We start from the raw sequence: 19065 nt of genomic DNA, 5'->3' as shown, positions 1-19065 counted from the left end.
AGAATGTAATCTACCGACGAACAGGTTTGGTCAAGACTTGCAAGCATGGTCTGGCAGCCCTGGTGATGAGTGACTGTCGTTACTTTAGATACGTACATCTTGCCTGACGGCGACGGTCCGCGGAACGGATACGGTTCTGGTCCGACAAGATCTGACAGGGACATAATCAGATGCCCGAGACAGTAGACAACTGACACCGACACTATTGTCCTGGATTAGGTATACATTCATTGATGGGAGAGAAAATAGCATCATCCAAAAATCAAATGCATTCGTATAATCACCATCTATATCCTCAGGAATGTTTTTTCAATTAGTATTTCTATTCTCATTAATGTTTTTCAAAAGCGAGATTCGTATTACATCTAAAAACATTGAATGGCATCATTGAGGTATTGGTTGATCTATTAACATCATATTTCATCAAAGTATTGTATCGTTTAGATCCATTTGAATTGAATTGAAGGCATTAAAATGATCTTCTGGATTCGTAGGCATTGGTCGTTGTTTGTAGGCATTGGTCGTTGTTTGTAGGCATTGGTCGTTGTTTGTAGGCATTGGTCGTTGTTTGTAGACATTGGTCGTTGTCTCTGACATTGAGTAAAGAAATTTAAAGATTAATACTGATGACCGCTCTGCTTCGCTGCACTTTATACCAACACTGAAAAAAACAAGTAATAGAGAATTAAAGAATGGATCTATGAACATCTGTGTGCATACCAGTACTTCCCAAGCCAGCTGTCTGCCATGATGGCGCCGAGGATGGGAGTGAAGTAACAGCCGAACGTGAAGGCGTGGTAGATAGCCGTGGACGTGGAGTCATCGAACAACAACGCTTCCAGAAGGTAGATCGTCAGGATGGCTGCAGACAAAAAGAAAACAAGAGCTCCCATTAACGTACAACGAAGAATAACTAGAAAGGGTAACATTTGCAAAGCAAATGCATAATGTTTACCTTCGCATATGGTCTGCTCTGTTAATTCTTACTCAAACACATTCACATATGTGGTGACAGGAGTCTAAATCCCTCCTGCTATAAAATTGCAACATTATGTAACCCAACACTAGTTACCATGGTGAGAGACAGTCTGGTTGACCAGGTCAGGGGTCAGTGTTTGGAACAAGAAGAAGAAAGAGCAAAAGCAATATTTTTCCTTCGGTAAACATAAATACTATTCTATGGGATATACGTTGACGTTTACAGCAAATGAAGACACAAAAAAGCTGGAAAACTATGTTATTGTCGTTCCATGAAGTAAATCTTCAGGATTGCGGCAATTATAAAAGAAAGCAAAACATCCGTGGACAGGTTTACTTGGTCAGATATTGGAAATCCGTTAATGAACAAACAAACAAACAATAAACAAACTTGGTTGGTAGTTCTAATGCACCTAGATGTCGTATGAAGTAGAACAGTAAGTATTGCAGTAAGAAGTGTCTCCCTATACTGACCTTTCATGCCGTAGAAGGAGAACCTTTCACAGAACTCGTTGCCGACGATGAATCCGATACACTTGGGGAATCCGCGAAACTTATCGCAAAACTGAAATACATGAAAATCAAGTTGAAATGTATTTGCGGATAAATTAAGAGACCTTGCAAAGAATCTGCAGAAAGTCTTTTTTCTATGGAATACGCTGTAAAGATTGTAAGTTATGCTGAGGTCACGTATTTCTAAACCAGGGCCCAGCCGGACAGACATATGGAACGAAAAGTATGATATGAAAGGCAACAAAGCATAAAAAAGTAATAATGGGGACTATTTGCGTATATTCTTGATATAAAATTGTTTTTAAATGTGATCTCAGCATTAACACGACGAAATACTTAGAACAGGACTCCCTTCCAGTATTGAAGCTTGTTTGCCAAATTGTTGTTTTTCTATTTCAAGATAGAAGCTTTGCTTAAGCTTTTTCTTTTAAAAACGTCAGGTAAGATCAGTGTGCTTAAATGTTTAAGTTTTCGTAGCTTTATAAGGTCGGATGGGAGAATGTTGTGCTCTGAAAAGAAGGAACGAAATCGCAATTTGCAGCAAAAAAAAGTTGAGAAATATTGTTACAAAAAAAATGTTGAGAAATATTTTTACCAAAAAAATGTTGAGAAATATTTTTACAAAAAAACGTTGAGAAATATTTTCTTTACCCCGCCCTCCACCTCCTCATGGTCCATTTTAGTCTTCTCGTCGTTTTCTCCGCGTCCCATGGTGATGACGTCAATCAGTCAGGATGTGTTTCAGAAAACAATGTCAGTTGTTTAGTAGAGTTTCCTGAAAATAAAAAAAAATCTAATTATCTTAATGCTAAAATCTTAAATCACAGTGATTGTGTCTTACATCCAGTGCGCCATACGGAAGAAGTCTTGGTGGTCTGGTCTAGTAGCTTGCTGCAAAATGAGGCAATTTTTTTTCGTAACAATTTTTTTTAATGCCAAGATCGAACTGAATTTTTATTCTTTCCATATATATGCTTACATACATATCCATAATGTAGAAATCAGTGCTGAGAAATCCAAAATGGAATACCTGAAAAAGTTAATTTCTGCAACCAAAAAAGTTCCGATAATTCAACAAAGTTAGCTGTAAGCGGCTCTCATGGCACACCGTCAGCACATTGGGTCTACTCAGCTACTTGAACACTGTACCTGGTCATACGGTACCTCAGGCTAGTGGGGGGCGTGGCCAAGGGGAAAAGGGCTAGTGGGGGGCGTGGCCAAAGTACACTAACTACCAGACGTCTGGCGCCCGGATTTCCAACAAGTGTACGTGACAAACCGACGACTACGATGTTTTTTCGGTTGTATTGCCTTATCATGTTTAAAACATGGTCATTCTCGCATTACTCTTTTAAACTCTGTGATATGTAGTATATAAAGAAGCTATTGCATTTGTGCGGTCTATTCTGATGGTGAATTTTGCTGAAACTTTGATGAAAAATTTTTCGTTGTACTTTCGTTGTAAAAAGCTAGGATGGGAGAATGTTATCCTGTGAAAGGAAGGAACGAAATCGCAATTTTCAACCCAAAAAAGTTGAGAAATATTTTTACAAAAAAATGTTGAGAAATATTATTTTTCGTTGTACTTTCGTTGTACTTTGTAATTTTGCTTTCGTCACCATATCATGCTAAAGATATGAATCTATAGTTCATTTTCTCTCGACACCTTGAAACACTGTGCTATCTACAATATAACGAACCCATAACATGTAATGTGTTCTATCCTGATGGCGAAATAAAGGTGTTACGTTGTACTTCAGTCAAGTCAGACAGTCCATTTTTTAATGTTTTCCTCAACATATCATGCTCAAAATATACTTCTATAGGTTATTTTTCCCACTTCCAATCCCCGTGCTATTTAAAATATAAGAAAAAAGATAAGCTTGTGCTTTTTCTTTTTTCCACTAATACTATTTTTCTTCATCATTCCTTACTTTTGCAATTCGAGTTTTGATTTTTACAGCTCATGTTAAGGTTTATAAAAATTATGATGTGGCATCGACCAGTCGGCGATGTGGCATCGAAAGGCGACGACCGTTCTGAAAGACGACGACCGTATGAGACGGAAATTTGCCGGGCCGGCCCGGGTGTCCTACCAACCCGGTTATTGCCCGAATGACCCAGTGACGCGAGGTCACCGCTCCAAGCGACAGGCTACGCCCCAGCTCTATATGTACAGCTGTGGTCAGTCTTTGCGTGGGTCAGCCTCGATAAACGTGTGTTTCCACAGGTGCCCAAATGACCATGTCAGTACCCACCACGACACTTGTATCCCGAGCAACAAAAGGTGAACAAATTTACCCTGAGGGCAATAAATGACAATCCCTTTATGAAGCTTGCACAGCCGTGAACGAACAGGTATTACACTAACCGCAGGTGTGGGGAGAAACAATAGGGCAATACTGGCAAGAATTTCATTAAGACCGCAAATTTGATGACAAGGGACACTTATAAAACACAAGATAACCTCAAGGTGTCGCGGACTTGTGTGATGTGAAAGGTAAATCTAAGGGTAGTAGGTGAGAACAACCGTAGTAGGCTTACGTCCAAGGTCATCGTTAACCTGGTATCCAGTCTACCGTAGTTGGGGCAGGCTGTCTTCGGGGCTCTGATAGTTTTCCCCCGCCCAGTACAACAGACCGCCCGGTAGGACCTTTGCTAATCGTGGTGGGCCTAATCAAACTCCGTGAAAAAACTACCGGGGGAACCTAGCTCAGGCGGGCGGGGAAGAGCTTCATAAGCCCCGAAGAAAACTCGCCCCAACCACGATAGACTGGATACTGGGTTAACTCATCGTGTGATTTTGGTAGCCTCCGTAGCAGGCTTATAGAACTGGGGGTTTGGTGGTCTTCGGCTGTTTTCTGATTAGCCCAGTTCTAAAAAATGGGGGTAATTCAACCAGACCGGCTATGTTGTCTATGATCAGAAAATAGCAAATAAAAGCTCCGAAATACCCCGAAGACCCCCAAACCCCCATTTTTGGCGTGCTATGGCGTGTACATGTGTTCAGAAATGGTATGATTTTCGGTTTCAAAGGTTAGATGGTTATAAATAGTATACAAAAATATGGTTATCAGCAATAATGTGCACCTTTGACATCTTTATATATATACGGGCTAGACATATTTCAACGTGGCTGTCTGGAAAAAAGTGAACTTTTGGACTTTGAATCTTTTGCTACTCAGCAAAAATACCTATCAAACTCTTGGAAGCGCCTTATCTTATCTTTTTGACCCTTCTATGGGTTGTCCTGCTCACATTATCATTGTTCAAACTCTTAAGATGCCCCCTATCACTACAGACCGTCTGTCATAGTTATATAAACTACACACCGAATCTACAACATTTGTTGGTTTTTCTAGGATTTTTTATACAATATGAAGCGACAGGGCGAAAAAAACAGACCTAGGCATCCTATGATAACCGCAAATGCTGTGATAGGAGCCATGAAGTCAACATACCAGGTTGGTTCGTAAATCAAACAATGAATTCAAACTTTTAACCAAACCACTGCATTCACAGATGGAAAAAAACTGTAACAACTCTGAAGAGAAGGGACTTTCTTAAACTATTGGGGCCAAAATATGAGCATTTTGGAGTTGATTCAGAGGCTTAAAGGTTTTTTTCTTTTTAAATCAGAAAAATTAAGAGGGCGAATCCGTGAACCAACAGATTGAATTTGTGTGGCCTTAGGGTATATAGAGACTGGTGTTGGTGAAATTACTTCCATTCTAATGATTTTATGACACCAATTCTCCCTCCAACACTAACATTTTGTGTTTAAACACCGATACTTTGTGGACAAAGGTTTTAATGAAAATTTCGCTTATGATACCCATAGCTTAGCTGTACTGAAGAGCACTTGTCATTAGTTTTATTTGTGTAATCAAGTCATAAAACACATCCACATCTTCTTATCAATAACGACTACGTCAAAATACATTTTCCGTTGATGTTTTTCAACCGTAACGTGCCCAAAAGACAATTTTGATCTACTTTCCTACTAACATTACACTCATAAGTTTAAACGGTGAATAGCCCATTGCTACTCTAATAAAAACAATACTAGAGCTGTTTACGTTTCTAAGTTATTGTGGTTACCACTATTTTGTGTGTAAGCATAATTGCGGTTAGTTGAGTGCGATTCTCAGCTATAATTCACACATCTTTTACGTTCCCTAAACATCTTTTCTAAGCTCAGAATTGGTACACATTGTGAAGGATTTATTGCTCTAACTTCTCCACTGTCTATACGATACAGAACAACACTATGTTGCTATTGTGGTTACCACTATTTTGTGTGTAAGCATAATTGTGGTTAGTTGAGTACGATTCTCAGCCACAATCTACACATCTTTTACTTACCCTAAACATTTTTTGTGTGCAGGCATAATTGTGGTAACTTGAGTACGGTTCTCAGTTACAATTTATACATCTTTTACTTTCCCTAAACATCTTTTCTAAGCTCGGAATTGGTTCAAGTTTCTGAAGGATTTATTACTCTATCTTCTCCACTCTCTATACGATACAGAACAACGCTATGTTGCTATTGTGGTTACCACTATTTTGTGTGCAAGCATAATTGTGGATAGTTGAGTACGGTTCTCAGCTACAATTGACACATCTTTTACTTTTCCTAAACATCTTTTCTAAGCTCAGAATTGGTGCAAGTTTTGAAGGATTTATCACTCTAACTTCTCCACTCTATACGATACAGAACAACACTATGTTGCTATTGTGGTTACCACTATTTTGTGTGCAAGCATAATTGTGGTTAGTTGAGTACGGTTTTCAGCTACAATTTACACGTTTTTACTTTCCCTGGACATCTTTTCTACGCTCGGAGTTGGTACACATTGTGAAGGATTTATTACTCTAACTTCTCCACTTTATACGAAACAGAACAACTCTATGTTGCTATTGTGGTTACCACTATTTTGTGTGCAAGCATAATTGTGGTTAGTTGAGAACGGTTCTCAGCTACACTTTACACATCTTTTACTTTCCCTAAACATATTTTCTAATGTCGGACTTGGTATAATTTGTGAAGGATTTATTCCTCTAAATTGTCCACTCTTCACGATACAGAACAACGCTATGTTGCTATTGGGGTTACCACTATTTTGTGTGCAAGCATAATTGTTGTTAGTTCAGTACGGTGCTCAGCTACAATTTATATGTCTTTTACTTTCCCTAAACATCCTTTCTAAGCTTGGAGTTGGTGCAATTTGTAAAGGATTTATTACTCTAACTTCTCCACTCTATATACGATACAGAACAACGCTATGTTGCTATTGTGGTTACCACTATTTTGTGTGCAACCATAATTGTGGTTAGTTGAGTACGGTTCTCAGTCACAATTTAAACTTCTTTTACTTTCCCTAAACATCTTTTCTAAGCTCGGACTTGGTGCAATTTGTGAAGGATTTATTACCCTAACTTCTCCACTTTATACGATATAGAACAACATTATGTTGCTATTGTGGTTACCACTATCTTGTTAGATGAGTACGGTTCTCTGCCACAATTTTCACATGGTTTACTTCCCCTAAACATCTTTTCTAAGCTCAGAATTGGTGCAAGTTCTGAAGGATTTATAACTCTAGCTTCTCCACTCTATACAGTACAGAACAACGCCCCTCTCATAGGTTGTCAACGTGGGAATTCAGACAAAAGGTCGCTACTCTGGTTTTTGGATCATTGCCCAAACTGCCTGGCCATTAATCAGGTAACATAATGGGGATTTAGCGAGTTGGCAGGGGCGAAAGGACACGTCTAGTTCAAATATACACATGCCGAGACAGCCGGGGACTGTACTGGGACAAAACAGTATGTCATGAGTGTTGTTCACAAAGACACATTGTTTGGTCTATCTACTATAACATTATTGTTCATTTTGATGACTAATAGCTTTCCCACAAGTTTCTTCTACATGTTTGAAGATCTTTCTATCTAAGCCTTAATCTAAATGGTATCACCTTCAAAAAGCTCCATGATATATGGGTATTCAAAGGTGTGAAGAACGCATAGTGTGATTTGTGACTATTTGCTGGCGATTTTATTTGCAAAGTCATGGACAAAGAGAACTATGCGCGTGTCGCCAACCTTACAATTTATTACTGGGTTATGTGTTGTTGGGTTTCTTTTTTGTTGGGTTTCTTTTTCTTATCGAAAAGAGTAGGGGACCTTCCCGGTGTGAGTGGTTCAGACCTTACAGTCCGGTCTTACGCAGCTTGTACTTACATGTACAAAACTGGTGTGTTATACCTCAAAAGGCGGTTTACCGGTTATGCAAAACAAAACAAAAAAAACAAAAAAAAAAACAAGACAATTCAAGAGATATCAACATCAATAGTGATACCTCTGTAGTGGGATCCACATCCGGAGGGTAGTGTTTTATGGTAGCCATTGTTGTAAACCTACATCAACTTTGCAACCAAATTTTAGAGCGTAAGCAATAACAGTAAACACTTAGCTGCAATAACGTGGTAGAAATTGTTTGTCAAGAACTCAAGTTTTACAATAATTCAACACTACAGATGTGTGGTAGGCGTAGGCTTTCCATTTTTATTCCAACATGTAATCACAAGACGTGGTGACGGCACACTCAAGTTTTATCAACTTATATTTATATGCCGCCACCAACACAGGAGACAGTACAATACTCATTTTCACCTGAGCGAAGTAAGAAAAGTCGTGTAAAGTGCCTTTCCCAAGGGCACAAGATCGGTATCATGACAGGACTCGAACCCGGGACCTCTTGGTCCCCACACGATCGTAACCGGGAACCTGTATCGTCTAGATCTTTGGTTTCTTGTAAATATCAGGCAATCAGAAATTCATAAATCTTGGGGTCGTCTGGCGTAACGGCAGAGTGCTCGACTCGTAACCAAAGGGTCCCGAGTTCGAGTCCTGACATGCCACCGATCTTGTGCCCTTGGGAAAGGCACTTTACACGACTTTCCTCACTTCACTCAAGTGAAAATAAGTATTGTCTGTCCTGTATTTGTTTCTATGTGTAGGGCACAACACCAGCAACTGCTGCCTGTGTCCCACGTGTATTGTGTTGTTACAATTTCAATAAATCAAATCATAAATTTTCAAATGTGCCTACGATAACACAATTGTAAGGCTGTATTTTAGGTAGAAAGAATGACGAAACAGGCCATATAAAGTTGTACTTTGAAATGTTCCCAATTTAGTAGTGCACACTCTGCACATATGTTTGCCTCTTCAAAAGAACATGCCCTGTAGGACATTTTACATTCAACAGCGACTGACCACAATAACATTTGAAAATCATAAAATAACGAATAAACGCATCTGCTTTATTCATCTATGATATTGTCTGTTGATTTTCTTCACTTGCTTAATTCTTTAAAAAAAACCATAGAGATCTACGTATAGGGCAAATGAAGCCAAAAATTTGCCAAAATAAGGGGAGTTAGCTGGCCAAAGGGTACATTTCGGGTGCGGCAAAATGTACTCTCCAGCGGACCAACTCCCCCAGCATGTTAACACTCTCTATTTGGCCAATTCCTACTCTTTCCAGTCGCCTCCTGAAGCCTGGTAGAGGCTAGCACGTTCTAGGAAGAAGGTTTAAACGGATTTTAGAACTACCCCTTCAATGCTGTCCACATGGAGTCTCCTGTAATCACATGCCGACGTTGTTGTACACAAAACATGCAAGAAGAATGGACCAGGATAAACAAATTAGTTCTGCAAACGTGTTCTGTATGGGTCCGTATGGGTCCACGGCAAATACTTCAGGCGCAAAAGTAACAGATGGGGCAAGGCATTGAGCAGTACTTAGCCCAAGGCCACAGCAAGGAAATTTTATCGGGCCGAAAAAACAAGGTTCCTACATAACAAATTTTAACTCAATCATTGTAAAAAATGGTTTTGATTCAGTAGGAACATCACATATCACTGCATCAAAGTAAGAAACAAAACATTAAATCAGAGCATTTTCTTGTCTCCTCTCTTCATAGTTATCTGCCATCCACCTTCTGGCATGGCAAAAGACATCTTTGCCCATTTTTGGCATGTTGACCACTGTCAGAAGGCAACAAAATTTCTTTTTTTTTAAATCAGGCGAAAATCAATGCGCGCGCTGATGTCATCCATAAAATTACTTGCTGTGGCCTGATATTCGTGCTAAGCGATCAAGATACTATTAGACGCTTAAGTTGAAAATAGAAATAGAAAACACAGGAATCAGAAATTCGTGTAGAAGTTAATAGATTGGCAAGTCAAGAAAAGAACTGTTCAAACATGTACACACTTACAAGATCGTTTCCAGAAGATAACAACAGAAAGCTAGCCCGTTATTTTCTGGGTGGTACCCTAAAAATTATCTCTGGATCCTTCCAGTAACCTATTTTCGACACAATTTTGGGAATTTTTGCTTCTTGTATGTCTTCTTATACATTGGGACAGTTCTGTTTAAAACTTGTATGTACAAATGTAACTAGAATATTGAATTTGAAAAACCTGGTTTCTAAGCCCTAAACTGCGTTGGATGCCTTTGAATATGATAACTTGGGGAATAATTGACCTCATATAGCCTCATATAACCATTAACGACGGGACTAGAACCCGTGACTCTTAGTTTCCCGCCAACCGGAGACGGTAGGGCGATGTTAAAACAGAAAGGGTGACGCATGTCCTGGTTGCCTAGGCAACGCGCTTGTGCAAAGTGTCAACATCAAATAATTGGATTACGAAAACTTACACAGCCGGACATTTGTCTACCACGTGAGAAGTGTTTATTTTGGTTTCGCAGTTCTTTGATCAGTGAAGGTCTGAGGGAGGAGGTGTTTAACATATGGACAGACGACAGAATGAGTTCTGTACTATGTGTGTTTTAAAGCGTCTGTAGACTGTTACATTAGGCCACACCGACTTCATTTAATGACATCCGCGCGCGCATTGATTTTCTCCTGTTCTCAAAGAAAAAAAAGAAAAAAGATCACGTTCACCGAGGCTCTGGCCTGGCTCTAGGCCTGGGTAGTCCATGGTAATTAGCGACAATACGGAGCCGGGCACCCAGGCTACCGAAGCTCCACGACTCAAGAACTCAGGGCATACGTACAGTGCCGATTCATAAATTCCACAAAAAGCCAGCATGTGCATGTTTTCAACATTTCTAAACATTCGGCTGGTGCAGCCGAACCGTAGCCGAATTCGCCGAACGCCAGCCGACCCACACGTAACCGTGACGGGCGTCCGGCTAGCGTTCGGGAGGCCAAATTCTTGAAGGTGTGACAGGGGCTTGACAGGCCATGTTGTAGATGTTTACTCGTTGTGAAAGTCGTCTGACACTTCTGTCTCGGCTAGCTGTTCGACCTTCATGCTTGTGATACAAAAACGCTAGTTGGTCTGTAAACTTTGCAGCTACAGCTCCTCTCTCTCTCTCCCTCTTTCTCTCTCCCCTTCTCTCTCTCTCTCACACTCTCTCTATTCCTCTCCAACACTCCCCTCTACATCTCTCTATCTGTCACTCACAACGATACTCGCCCCACACTCATTAAGTATAGGTCGACTCGCCCAATGCAAAGAGACAAAGGGTGTTGTCTGTCAACTGTACAGATACAGAAAACTAGACGACATCTAATTGCTTTTTTATGCTCCCAAAATGTACAACGAAAGTTTGACTGACCAGAGACAGATGTAAACCCTTAGCACCACCTGTTTGGTCTCACTGTCCGGCCCTAGTCGGACCCCGCCCTCTTGGTATCTCTATATGGGTCATCTAAAGGATTTGCCATCTATTCCCTAACTTCGAAATTGTCCAAGGATGTACACATACGCGTCAAGTTTTGAAGTTGGAAACTCATGATGACTACCGCAGGTCATTCTAATACAAATGTTTCAGTAAATTGTGTCGGAATCATCGAATTTCTAACGTTAGAACTTGTGGAGGAAGTTTTCGAGACGCTAGATGGCCAAAATCTGTAATAGTTGGGCTTTTCTGTGATTAAATGTTGTCGGCATCGGCTGGTTGCCACGATCTTCAGACACGTTTTTGGGCCGGTCCCGCCGTGCAAACAAAGTTCACCACACACAGACGCCGGTCTTGACTGACATGTTTAACAGGTTCTACAATCTAAAGGCGTGGCAAGAAAACCTGACCGAATGTTTTCCTAGCGACAGATTCAACTTTTACCCAATATTCTAACATAAAAATGAAAGAAAACGTGATTTTGAGGTACAGTACGCATGAGGCACGTTGCGAAACAAGGAAGTTTTCAAGCGCGGGAAAAATACACCGCGTGCGCCACGTTGTTTCCGCTTCTCCCTCTGTTAGTGCACCATATGGCGGCAACAACACGCCCGAAACACGGCATAAGTTCAGTCTTATTTAACCACAAGAAATAAGAAATGATTTGAACTTTAGGTTTCAGGACAAAGCGCTTGATACTAGTGACGTTGAAGGTAGAATCAGAGCATGTTACCTTCAATCCGTTTTTCAGACGACATTTTGGTCAGGCCGGCTTTTCATCCAGCCGCCACAACAACGTAACGCCACGTTTCGCGCCAAATCTCTCAAGCGCGTTGGATACAACAAACGAATCGTTTATGATTTTTAATAATAACTATATCCAAGGATGGATTGAGATGAAGAAAATCTGACTCACTGTAAAAATTCACGCGGTTGTGTTGAGATGTGGTGACGAGTTGAGAGTTTTTGCTCCGTGTGTGCACGCGCCAACACTGCGAGTTGTAAATAGTCACTACAAGAAACGTACTACAATTAAAACTGCCTTTCGTCATTTACGTCACTTCACTCAGCATCCAACCGTAACGGCTCTTACAACTATCGACCCGTAGGTATTCCATGAAAAAGCCATTGATTGGTAGATCAAAATGGACTTTGGTCCAGTCCAAAGTTTCACGTGAACAAAAAGTTAATAATTTTCAACCCAAACCGGCAGTCTACATCTGGCACACTCAGGCTGATGCAATGGCTACAAATGATGCAACCTACAACTCTTAATCTCACCAAATTAATAAAAAAAATGTTATACTAATTGTTTTAGCTTTCAAAACGAGATTATACAAGTTGTGTGTAACGTTTTATTCCGACAAGTATTCCTACAAAGTGACGTCGATTTGTTAATCTAAAAGGTCCTAAACTTTAACCCCGACTTGATAAACTCCATTTCGAGACATTCGCCGTTTCGCCGTTTTAATTCTACGTAGAGCGTAGACGGACCGCTCTAATATTTTTGCGTAGAGCGTATTCGCCGTTTTAATTCTACGTAATGCGTTGTAGCCACTTGGAATTTATCGTAAAGCGTAATCGAGAAGTTTCCGAATTCAACGTAGAGCGTTGTCGGGACCCCCCCTTGCAGGCCCCCATTCGTGTGCGCAAGAGGCTTTTTTCGGGGGCACTGGTTCATGTCAAAAAGTCTGACTTTTTTTTGTTACCATTTGATTTAGTGACTTTCGTTTGTTATAATTCAAAGTATTGAAGTACCAAGCGTTTTACGAAAATACAGTGTTTTTGAAATGTGACATATAAGCGTTAGTGTTTCAGGAATTTGAATACTGTAATTCCTGATGTTTTCACTGTACTGTTATGTTCACTGTTTTCACTTCTTTCACAGTGAACTTATCATTACAGTTAAAAAATAATTCCTGGACTTTCTTTTTCCTGCACCTGTCACCACCGTGAATATATAGTTCCGTGAACATGTCCATTTTTCTCAGACCGTGAACTTTTGCTACCGTGAACATAAAGTGAATAGTAGCTAAAACACATTTGATAAATAAGACAATAACTGAATTTTTGCTTCATTCTTTCTGAGAAATATCACTGATTTAGCCGAAGTTCTCACAATTCGCTGCTAGAAAGAAAGAAGAAGGTCTCCCGTGCCCTTATGCAGAGCGTAGGTGCCCATTTCCATTTCTGTAGCCCTTTGGCGACACACAGTTGTGCAGGGCACTACAGCAGGGGGCTGGCCCGCTGGTAGTGCTGTGTGTTTGACCTCCCATACTCTTTCTCATATATCCTGAGTGCTAGGCAGAGAAAGAAGTGTGTACCATTTTTAAAGTCTTTGGTATGACCCGGCCGGGGTTTGAACTCACGACCTCCCGGTTACAAATTGAGCTATTGCGCTGCGAGGATGTGTGTTTTTGTTTTTGTTTACTTTCTGGCTGAGGTCATTTGGCCACGTCCTGTCAGTATGCGACATTCTATGAATCATTGGTAACAACAACAAACAATGACATGAACAGGTATATAATAGGGCTGCGTATTTTTAGCATCACTTGTCTGGCCAAGAATGCAATCGGGTGGCGTAATGACAGAGTGTTCGGCTCGGAACCAAGAGGTCCAGAGTTCGAATCCTGCCATGCCACCGATCTTGTGTCCTTGGGAAAGGCACTTAACACAAATTTCCTCACTTCGCTCAGGTGAAAATGAGTATTTCCGTTGTCCATTCATGCGTTGGTGGTGGTATGAAAATAAGTTTAAAAAACTTGAGTGTGTCGTCGCCATGTCTTGTAATAAATGTTGGAATAGAAAAAAATGTCGGCACGTCGAATTCTTAACCTTGCTAACAAAGCTAGTTAACGATATCTATTAGTTTTAGCACCAAGAATCTTTGAGAAATTTCTACATCAGACAATGTAATCTCTCTAAGACACACAGGCAAGGCCGAGTTCATTCTTATTTCAAGAGTTTTGTCCTTTCGTTGTATTGTTCACAAACATTACTGACTCGCATTAAGCCATCCAAGCTATCTAATAGTATGTGTTGGTTAAAACTAAAAGCTAACTAATGACAATGCCCCTAGTGTACTTGGTGACAGCGAGTTCCACTCTGCGATAGTTCTAGGAAAGAATGAATTCTTTAACACCTCAATTCTTGGTTGATAACTCTGGTATTTGAAGGCATGGCTATTTCTTGTTCTCTTCTGGGCTGGTATTAGGTACTTAGTAGTTGGGACGTCCACCAGTTTATTAGTTATTTTGTACATCATGCATAGTTTGGACATTTTTCTTCCGTCTATCTGAACTTTCAAGTTAGGAAAACAACTCTCAAGGCTTCGACACTAAGATAACACTTAGTACAGCTAGAATGACCACACACTGGCGATTATATTCTAATCACCAATATTACGCCCTTCAATGAAGTGATTTTATCAAGAATAGAGAAACTTTGCCCAGGTCACTTCATGTCATAGACCAAGGTCTGAACTGTGTCCTTTCTGTCACCCCAAATATCTGTAGTTGTCCTTTGTCCTAGTTAGGAATACGTATCGTCATAATGTTTTGAAGTTGTTTTTATTGTTGTTGTGGGCTTGATCTCTGAAAAATTTGGAATGTGGCTGCGGCTAGCCTCTACCAGGATTCGGGAGGCGGTTGGATCATGGAAAGAGTAAAAATCGGTCAAATAGAGAGAAAGCATGCCAGGGGAGTTGGTATCCTGGAGAGAACAGTTTGCCGCTCCCGAATGTACTCTCTAGCGGACCAACCCCTCTGGCATGTTATCTCTCTATTTGACCGATTTCTACTCTTTCTAGTCGCCTCCCGAAGCCTGGTAGAGGCTAGCTGCGGCAGCATAACGTAGAAAAATACACAAGACAGAGTCACCGGAAAAAGTAGTAACATGTACTTCCAGCATTACAAATTGATCGAACAGGCTAGCGTAGCCTCGAACTTTGGATGGAAATTCTACCAAACACATAAACGATTAGTATGTACAGTTTACATCGATATCGTGAACTAGCTACTTATTAAGTAGATACTAGATACTACAACACAAGCACCAGGGACACCAGTTGTTCAAACTTGATGGCATATATGATCCTTAGAACATAATGTTCGATATTCGAATTCGAACTTGGGACGTCATGCCAAAAAATCAGGAATCGTACCTCAATCCTACCAAGACACATTTAAAAATAACATGTATATTTTTTGTCAAATTCTGATTTTACCGTTAGAAATTACTGCTGATTTCTAGTTGACAGACAATAAGAATGACTAGTTTTATACATCAATATTTACATTGGACGAGGCGTGGTTACAATGTCCAGGGTTACGCATTCGAAAAATGTAAAGTTGTAGAGCTACGAATCAGAACTATGTATTTCTCTCTCTATGTTCATAACACTGTAAACGGCTTAATAAACATAGTCAAACAATGTCGTGGGTCGTGCAGCGTAGCGGCAGAGTGCTCGACTTGGAACCAAGAGGTCCTGGGTTCGAGTCCTGACATGCCCCGATCTTGTGCCCTTGGGAAAGGCACTTAACACGACTTTCCTCACTTCGCTCAGGTGAAAATAAGTACTGTATTGTCCCTTCTGTTGGTGGCGGCATTAATATAAGTTGAAAAAACTTGAGTGCGCCGTCACCACGTCTTGTGATTACATGTTGGAATATAAAAATAAAATAAAAAATATTTAAAAAATAGTCAAGCAGCATTTTCTTACCTGGTGGCGTGTGGACCAACTCTAGAGAATGACTTTGTTTTGGTGTGTGCGCATGGCCAGAAACCGGTACGAACCAGTTTGGCTACCAACACCCCTACTCTTACAAAGATGGTCAATTATTAGCTAATAAAAATAATGGCTTTCTCCGAGGGCTAGAGGGTAAACTAGAGTTCACACTGTACATGACAGTGGCTTTGTATAATGTGTAAGTTTTCAGATAGCCAAGTTAAGCATTATTTTACTGAGTCATAGTATGTGGACATATTGGCTAGTGCTAGTATGAGAACGCTAAAGGTTATAAGCGCTATTGGAAACTTTACAATTATACAACATACACGTATGTAAGAAAATGTCAAAGCAGGACACTTTAAAATACTTAGTGTCGTGCAGGAATAAATGTTTAGTAGAAAAATTTTATAATTATGTTTCCAGATACGTCGATGAAGGTTAGACATCCAGGTAATACAATACGCCAAAAAGCAGTTACTCATTCAACTGGATATGAGTTTAGAAACGGTCAGACGTTTCAGCTAGTATCCACTAGCTTTCGTTAGTGACTGAGAGACCAGAGGAGAAATGCAGGTTTATAAGCACTATGTTTCCAGATGTTTCAAAATGAGAGAAGAAACTGCGATTACAAGTACATGTAGATGATAAGAATTATATAGTATTGTAATGTGTAGACTACTTTTAGCACTTTTAGCATTAGAATATAGCTTTTCAATATTCAATACTCCATTTTTTATATCTTCTAGACCCCTTTTGGTCACGCAATAAAGATTCATTCAATATAAAGTCTTGAATTAAAATTTGGTTGAAGTCTTGGACGCTCCACGTATTTTGGCTATTTATACTTTCCCTGTTCAGTGATAAGAATTGATGATAGTGGTGTAGTGATAAAAGTTTGTCTGTGGGTCCGGTAAGAGTCCAGAGAGAACACAGCACATACACACATGTTATTGTATCCCAGGATCTGGCTTCTTATGTTTACTTGACCTGTAGCACGGAGATAGGTGCTCATCTTTCCCTTTTGGGAAACTTGTGTTGAACTAAGATGATCCGTTTTCCTTCAGCCAAATGATGATCTTTTTTTAAGAGATAGTAGGAGTTATATATATATTAGCTGGGGTTTTTTTATCTTTTTTTCCCTGCGAGTCCCAATTTTTTGGTACCGTGTTTTTGACACGACGACATGGATGTAGATCTTTTCTTTCCTTGCATGTGAGTAATTAAATGTATGATCTTTATAAATTTACCAGATAATAAGAGTTTTATTATTCAACCAGTATTTTTTTTTATTTCAAACAATACATTACGTAGTGGTGACGCACTCAAGCTTATATTCACGTCACCACTAGACATTAAATAAAAATTTCAACACAAGACAAAACAATGTCACATGGGTAACGTACAGGTAGCAAGTAACAGATTTAAGCTATTGAATTATTATAAATTAATACAATACTAAAAATCAGTTATTAAATTCATTTTTCATAAATGTATAGCTGTGTAATAGTAATTATTTGAAAGTTGACTTTACATGAAAGTAAAGGTGATCAGATACAAAATAGTACTATCAAATAAGGTGTTGATATCTTAGAATGGAATGTTCAATTGTAAAGGTTTGCTGATATTTCTGTATTTTGCTAGTACCACAGCTCCATTGCCCTGACTGGTCCCAATGTTTTGGTCCTGTGTTTTGGAACTCTGCCATGTGTGTAGAGCCTTTCTTTCCCGGTTAGTCATTACTACAACCCGGATTTCCACTGTTTGTGTCGTGTGTTGTGGAGTGCCGCCGTGTAACAATGTGTGACCCGGTCACTCAGTCCACAAACAAAGCGCCCAGCCCACCCCCCAGCCATACCACAGTCTCCAGGATACCTGCTATTGTAACCTTTATGTCGAGCTCAAAATAAACAGACGACCTCCTCTGTAACTTCCCCCGCATCGACCACAGTTTAGCCATTTCCTTGTTTGGGTTCCGTCATAACTACTTGAATAGAATAACGTTTACGTGCACGTTTGTAGTCATATTTTACGTAAATGTACACCTTAGACAAACAATAATCCATCGTTGGACTACAGGTCATGGTAGTTATTTATCATACATGTTACAGCATAGAGGGAGGGCCAAAGAATGCATACAAATTTTACGTAATTTGTACGCATTTTAAAGGAATACATATGATCCTTTCCCAGAAACATACGAATTTTACGGAATACATACGATCCTTTCCCAGAAACATACGAATTTCACGGAATACATACCATCCACTTCCAGAAACATACGAATTTTACGGAATACATATGATCCTTTCCCAGATACATACGAATTTTACGGAATACATACGATTCATTCCCAGAAACATACGAATTTTGTGGAATGCATACGATCCATTTCAAGAAACATATTACGAATTTTATGAAATACATACGATTCATTACCAGAAACATACGAATTTTACGGAATACATACGATCCGTTACTCGGAAACATTTACTAATTTAGTAACCTGCGCCCTGATACCAAATTAGTAAGGATCGTATGTTTTCCGAGTAATGGATCGTATGTATTCCGTAAAATTCGTATGTTTCTAGTAATGGATTGTATGTATTTCGTATATTTCGTATGTGTCCTTGTAATAAATCGTATGTATTTCGTAAAATTCGTATGGATTCAGCAAAATTCGTATGAATTCCGTAAAATCCGTATAAATTCTTTGGCACCCATGCACTCTGTCTTTGTTTTAAGATGTGCAGCAAGTCAGAATTACAGTACGACATTTTTTAACTTAGAAAATCAATAAACAAAAATGAAAGGAACGCATCTGACTTAACACAAGGATAAAATAGTTTCTTGCCAACGATAACAGTAAGAGGAATCTGAATTTCTGTTCTTGTTGACATTAAAAATATTTTGTTTCCCTAGCATCTCACATCAGTGACCTCACTTAGGTTAAACCTTCTTGACGTGGTTTGTCAAAATAATCTGCTTTGCAATATTTCCTTAACAACAATAATAAGACAACTATCATCATATGCCTCTTTTACAGTAGTGTTATATAATATGTTGATACACGGCCAGCTATGTTGATGTTTCAAATGTTACAAACTGCTTGAATTTTGCCAAA

The 19065-nt window shown here is 39.6% G+C and overlaps 1 protein-coding gene across 2 annotated transcripts in view; it reads right to left on the bottom strand.

Annotated features, from left to right (window-relative positions):
* The window catches only part of LOC109479580 (solute carrier family 15 member 1-like), a 30679-nt gene extending 14677 nt beyond the window's left edge, over positions 1-16002 (bottom strand). Inside the window, exons 1-5 of one of the 2 annotated variants that reach the window (XM_019781569.1) lie at positions 15936-16002; positions 2143-2266; positions 1453-1543; positions 721-862; positions 97-210 (exon numbers count right to left, since the gene is read on the bottom strand). In XM_019781569.1, coding sequence (XP_019637128.1) covers positions 97-210; positions 721-862; positions 1453-1543; positions 2143-2202 — 407 coding nt within the window. In that variant the 5' untranslated portion in view covers positions 2203-2266; positions 15936-16002. The remainder of the gene's footprint in view (positions 1-96; positions 211-720; positions 863-1452; positions 1544-2142; positions 2267-15935) is intronic. The other variant, XM_019781577.1, reaches the window with a different exon arrangement.
* Between the last annotated feature and the right edge of the window lie 3063 nt (positions 16003-19065).

Source organism: Branchiostoma belcheri, unplaced genomic scaffold, assembly GCF_001625305.1.
Source record: "Branchiostoma belcheri isolate BF01 breed outbred unplaced genomic scaffold, Haploidv18h27 scaffold107, whole genome shotgun sequence".
Taxonomy (NCBI): domain Eukaryota; kingdom Metazoa; phylum Chordata; class Leptocardii; order Amphioxiformes; family Branchiostomatidae; genus Branchiostoma; species Branchiostoma belcheri.
Note: the sequence above shows the minus strand (reverse complement) of the source record. Positions and strands in the feature narration are given on the sequence as shown.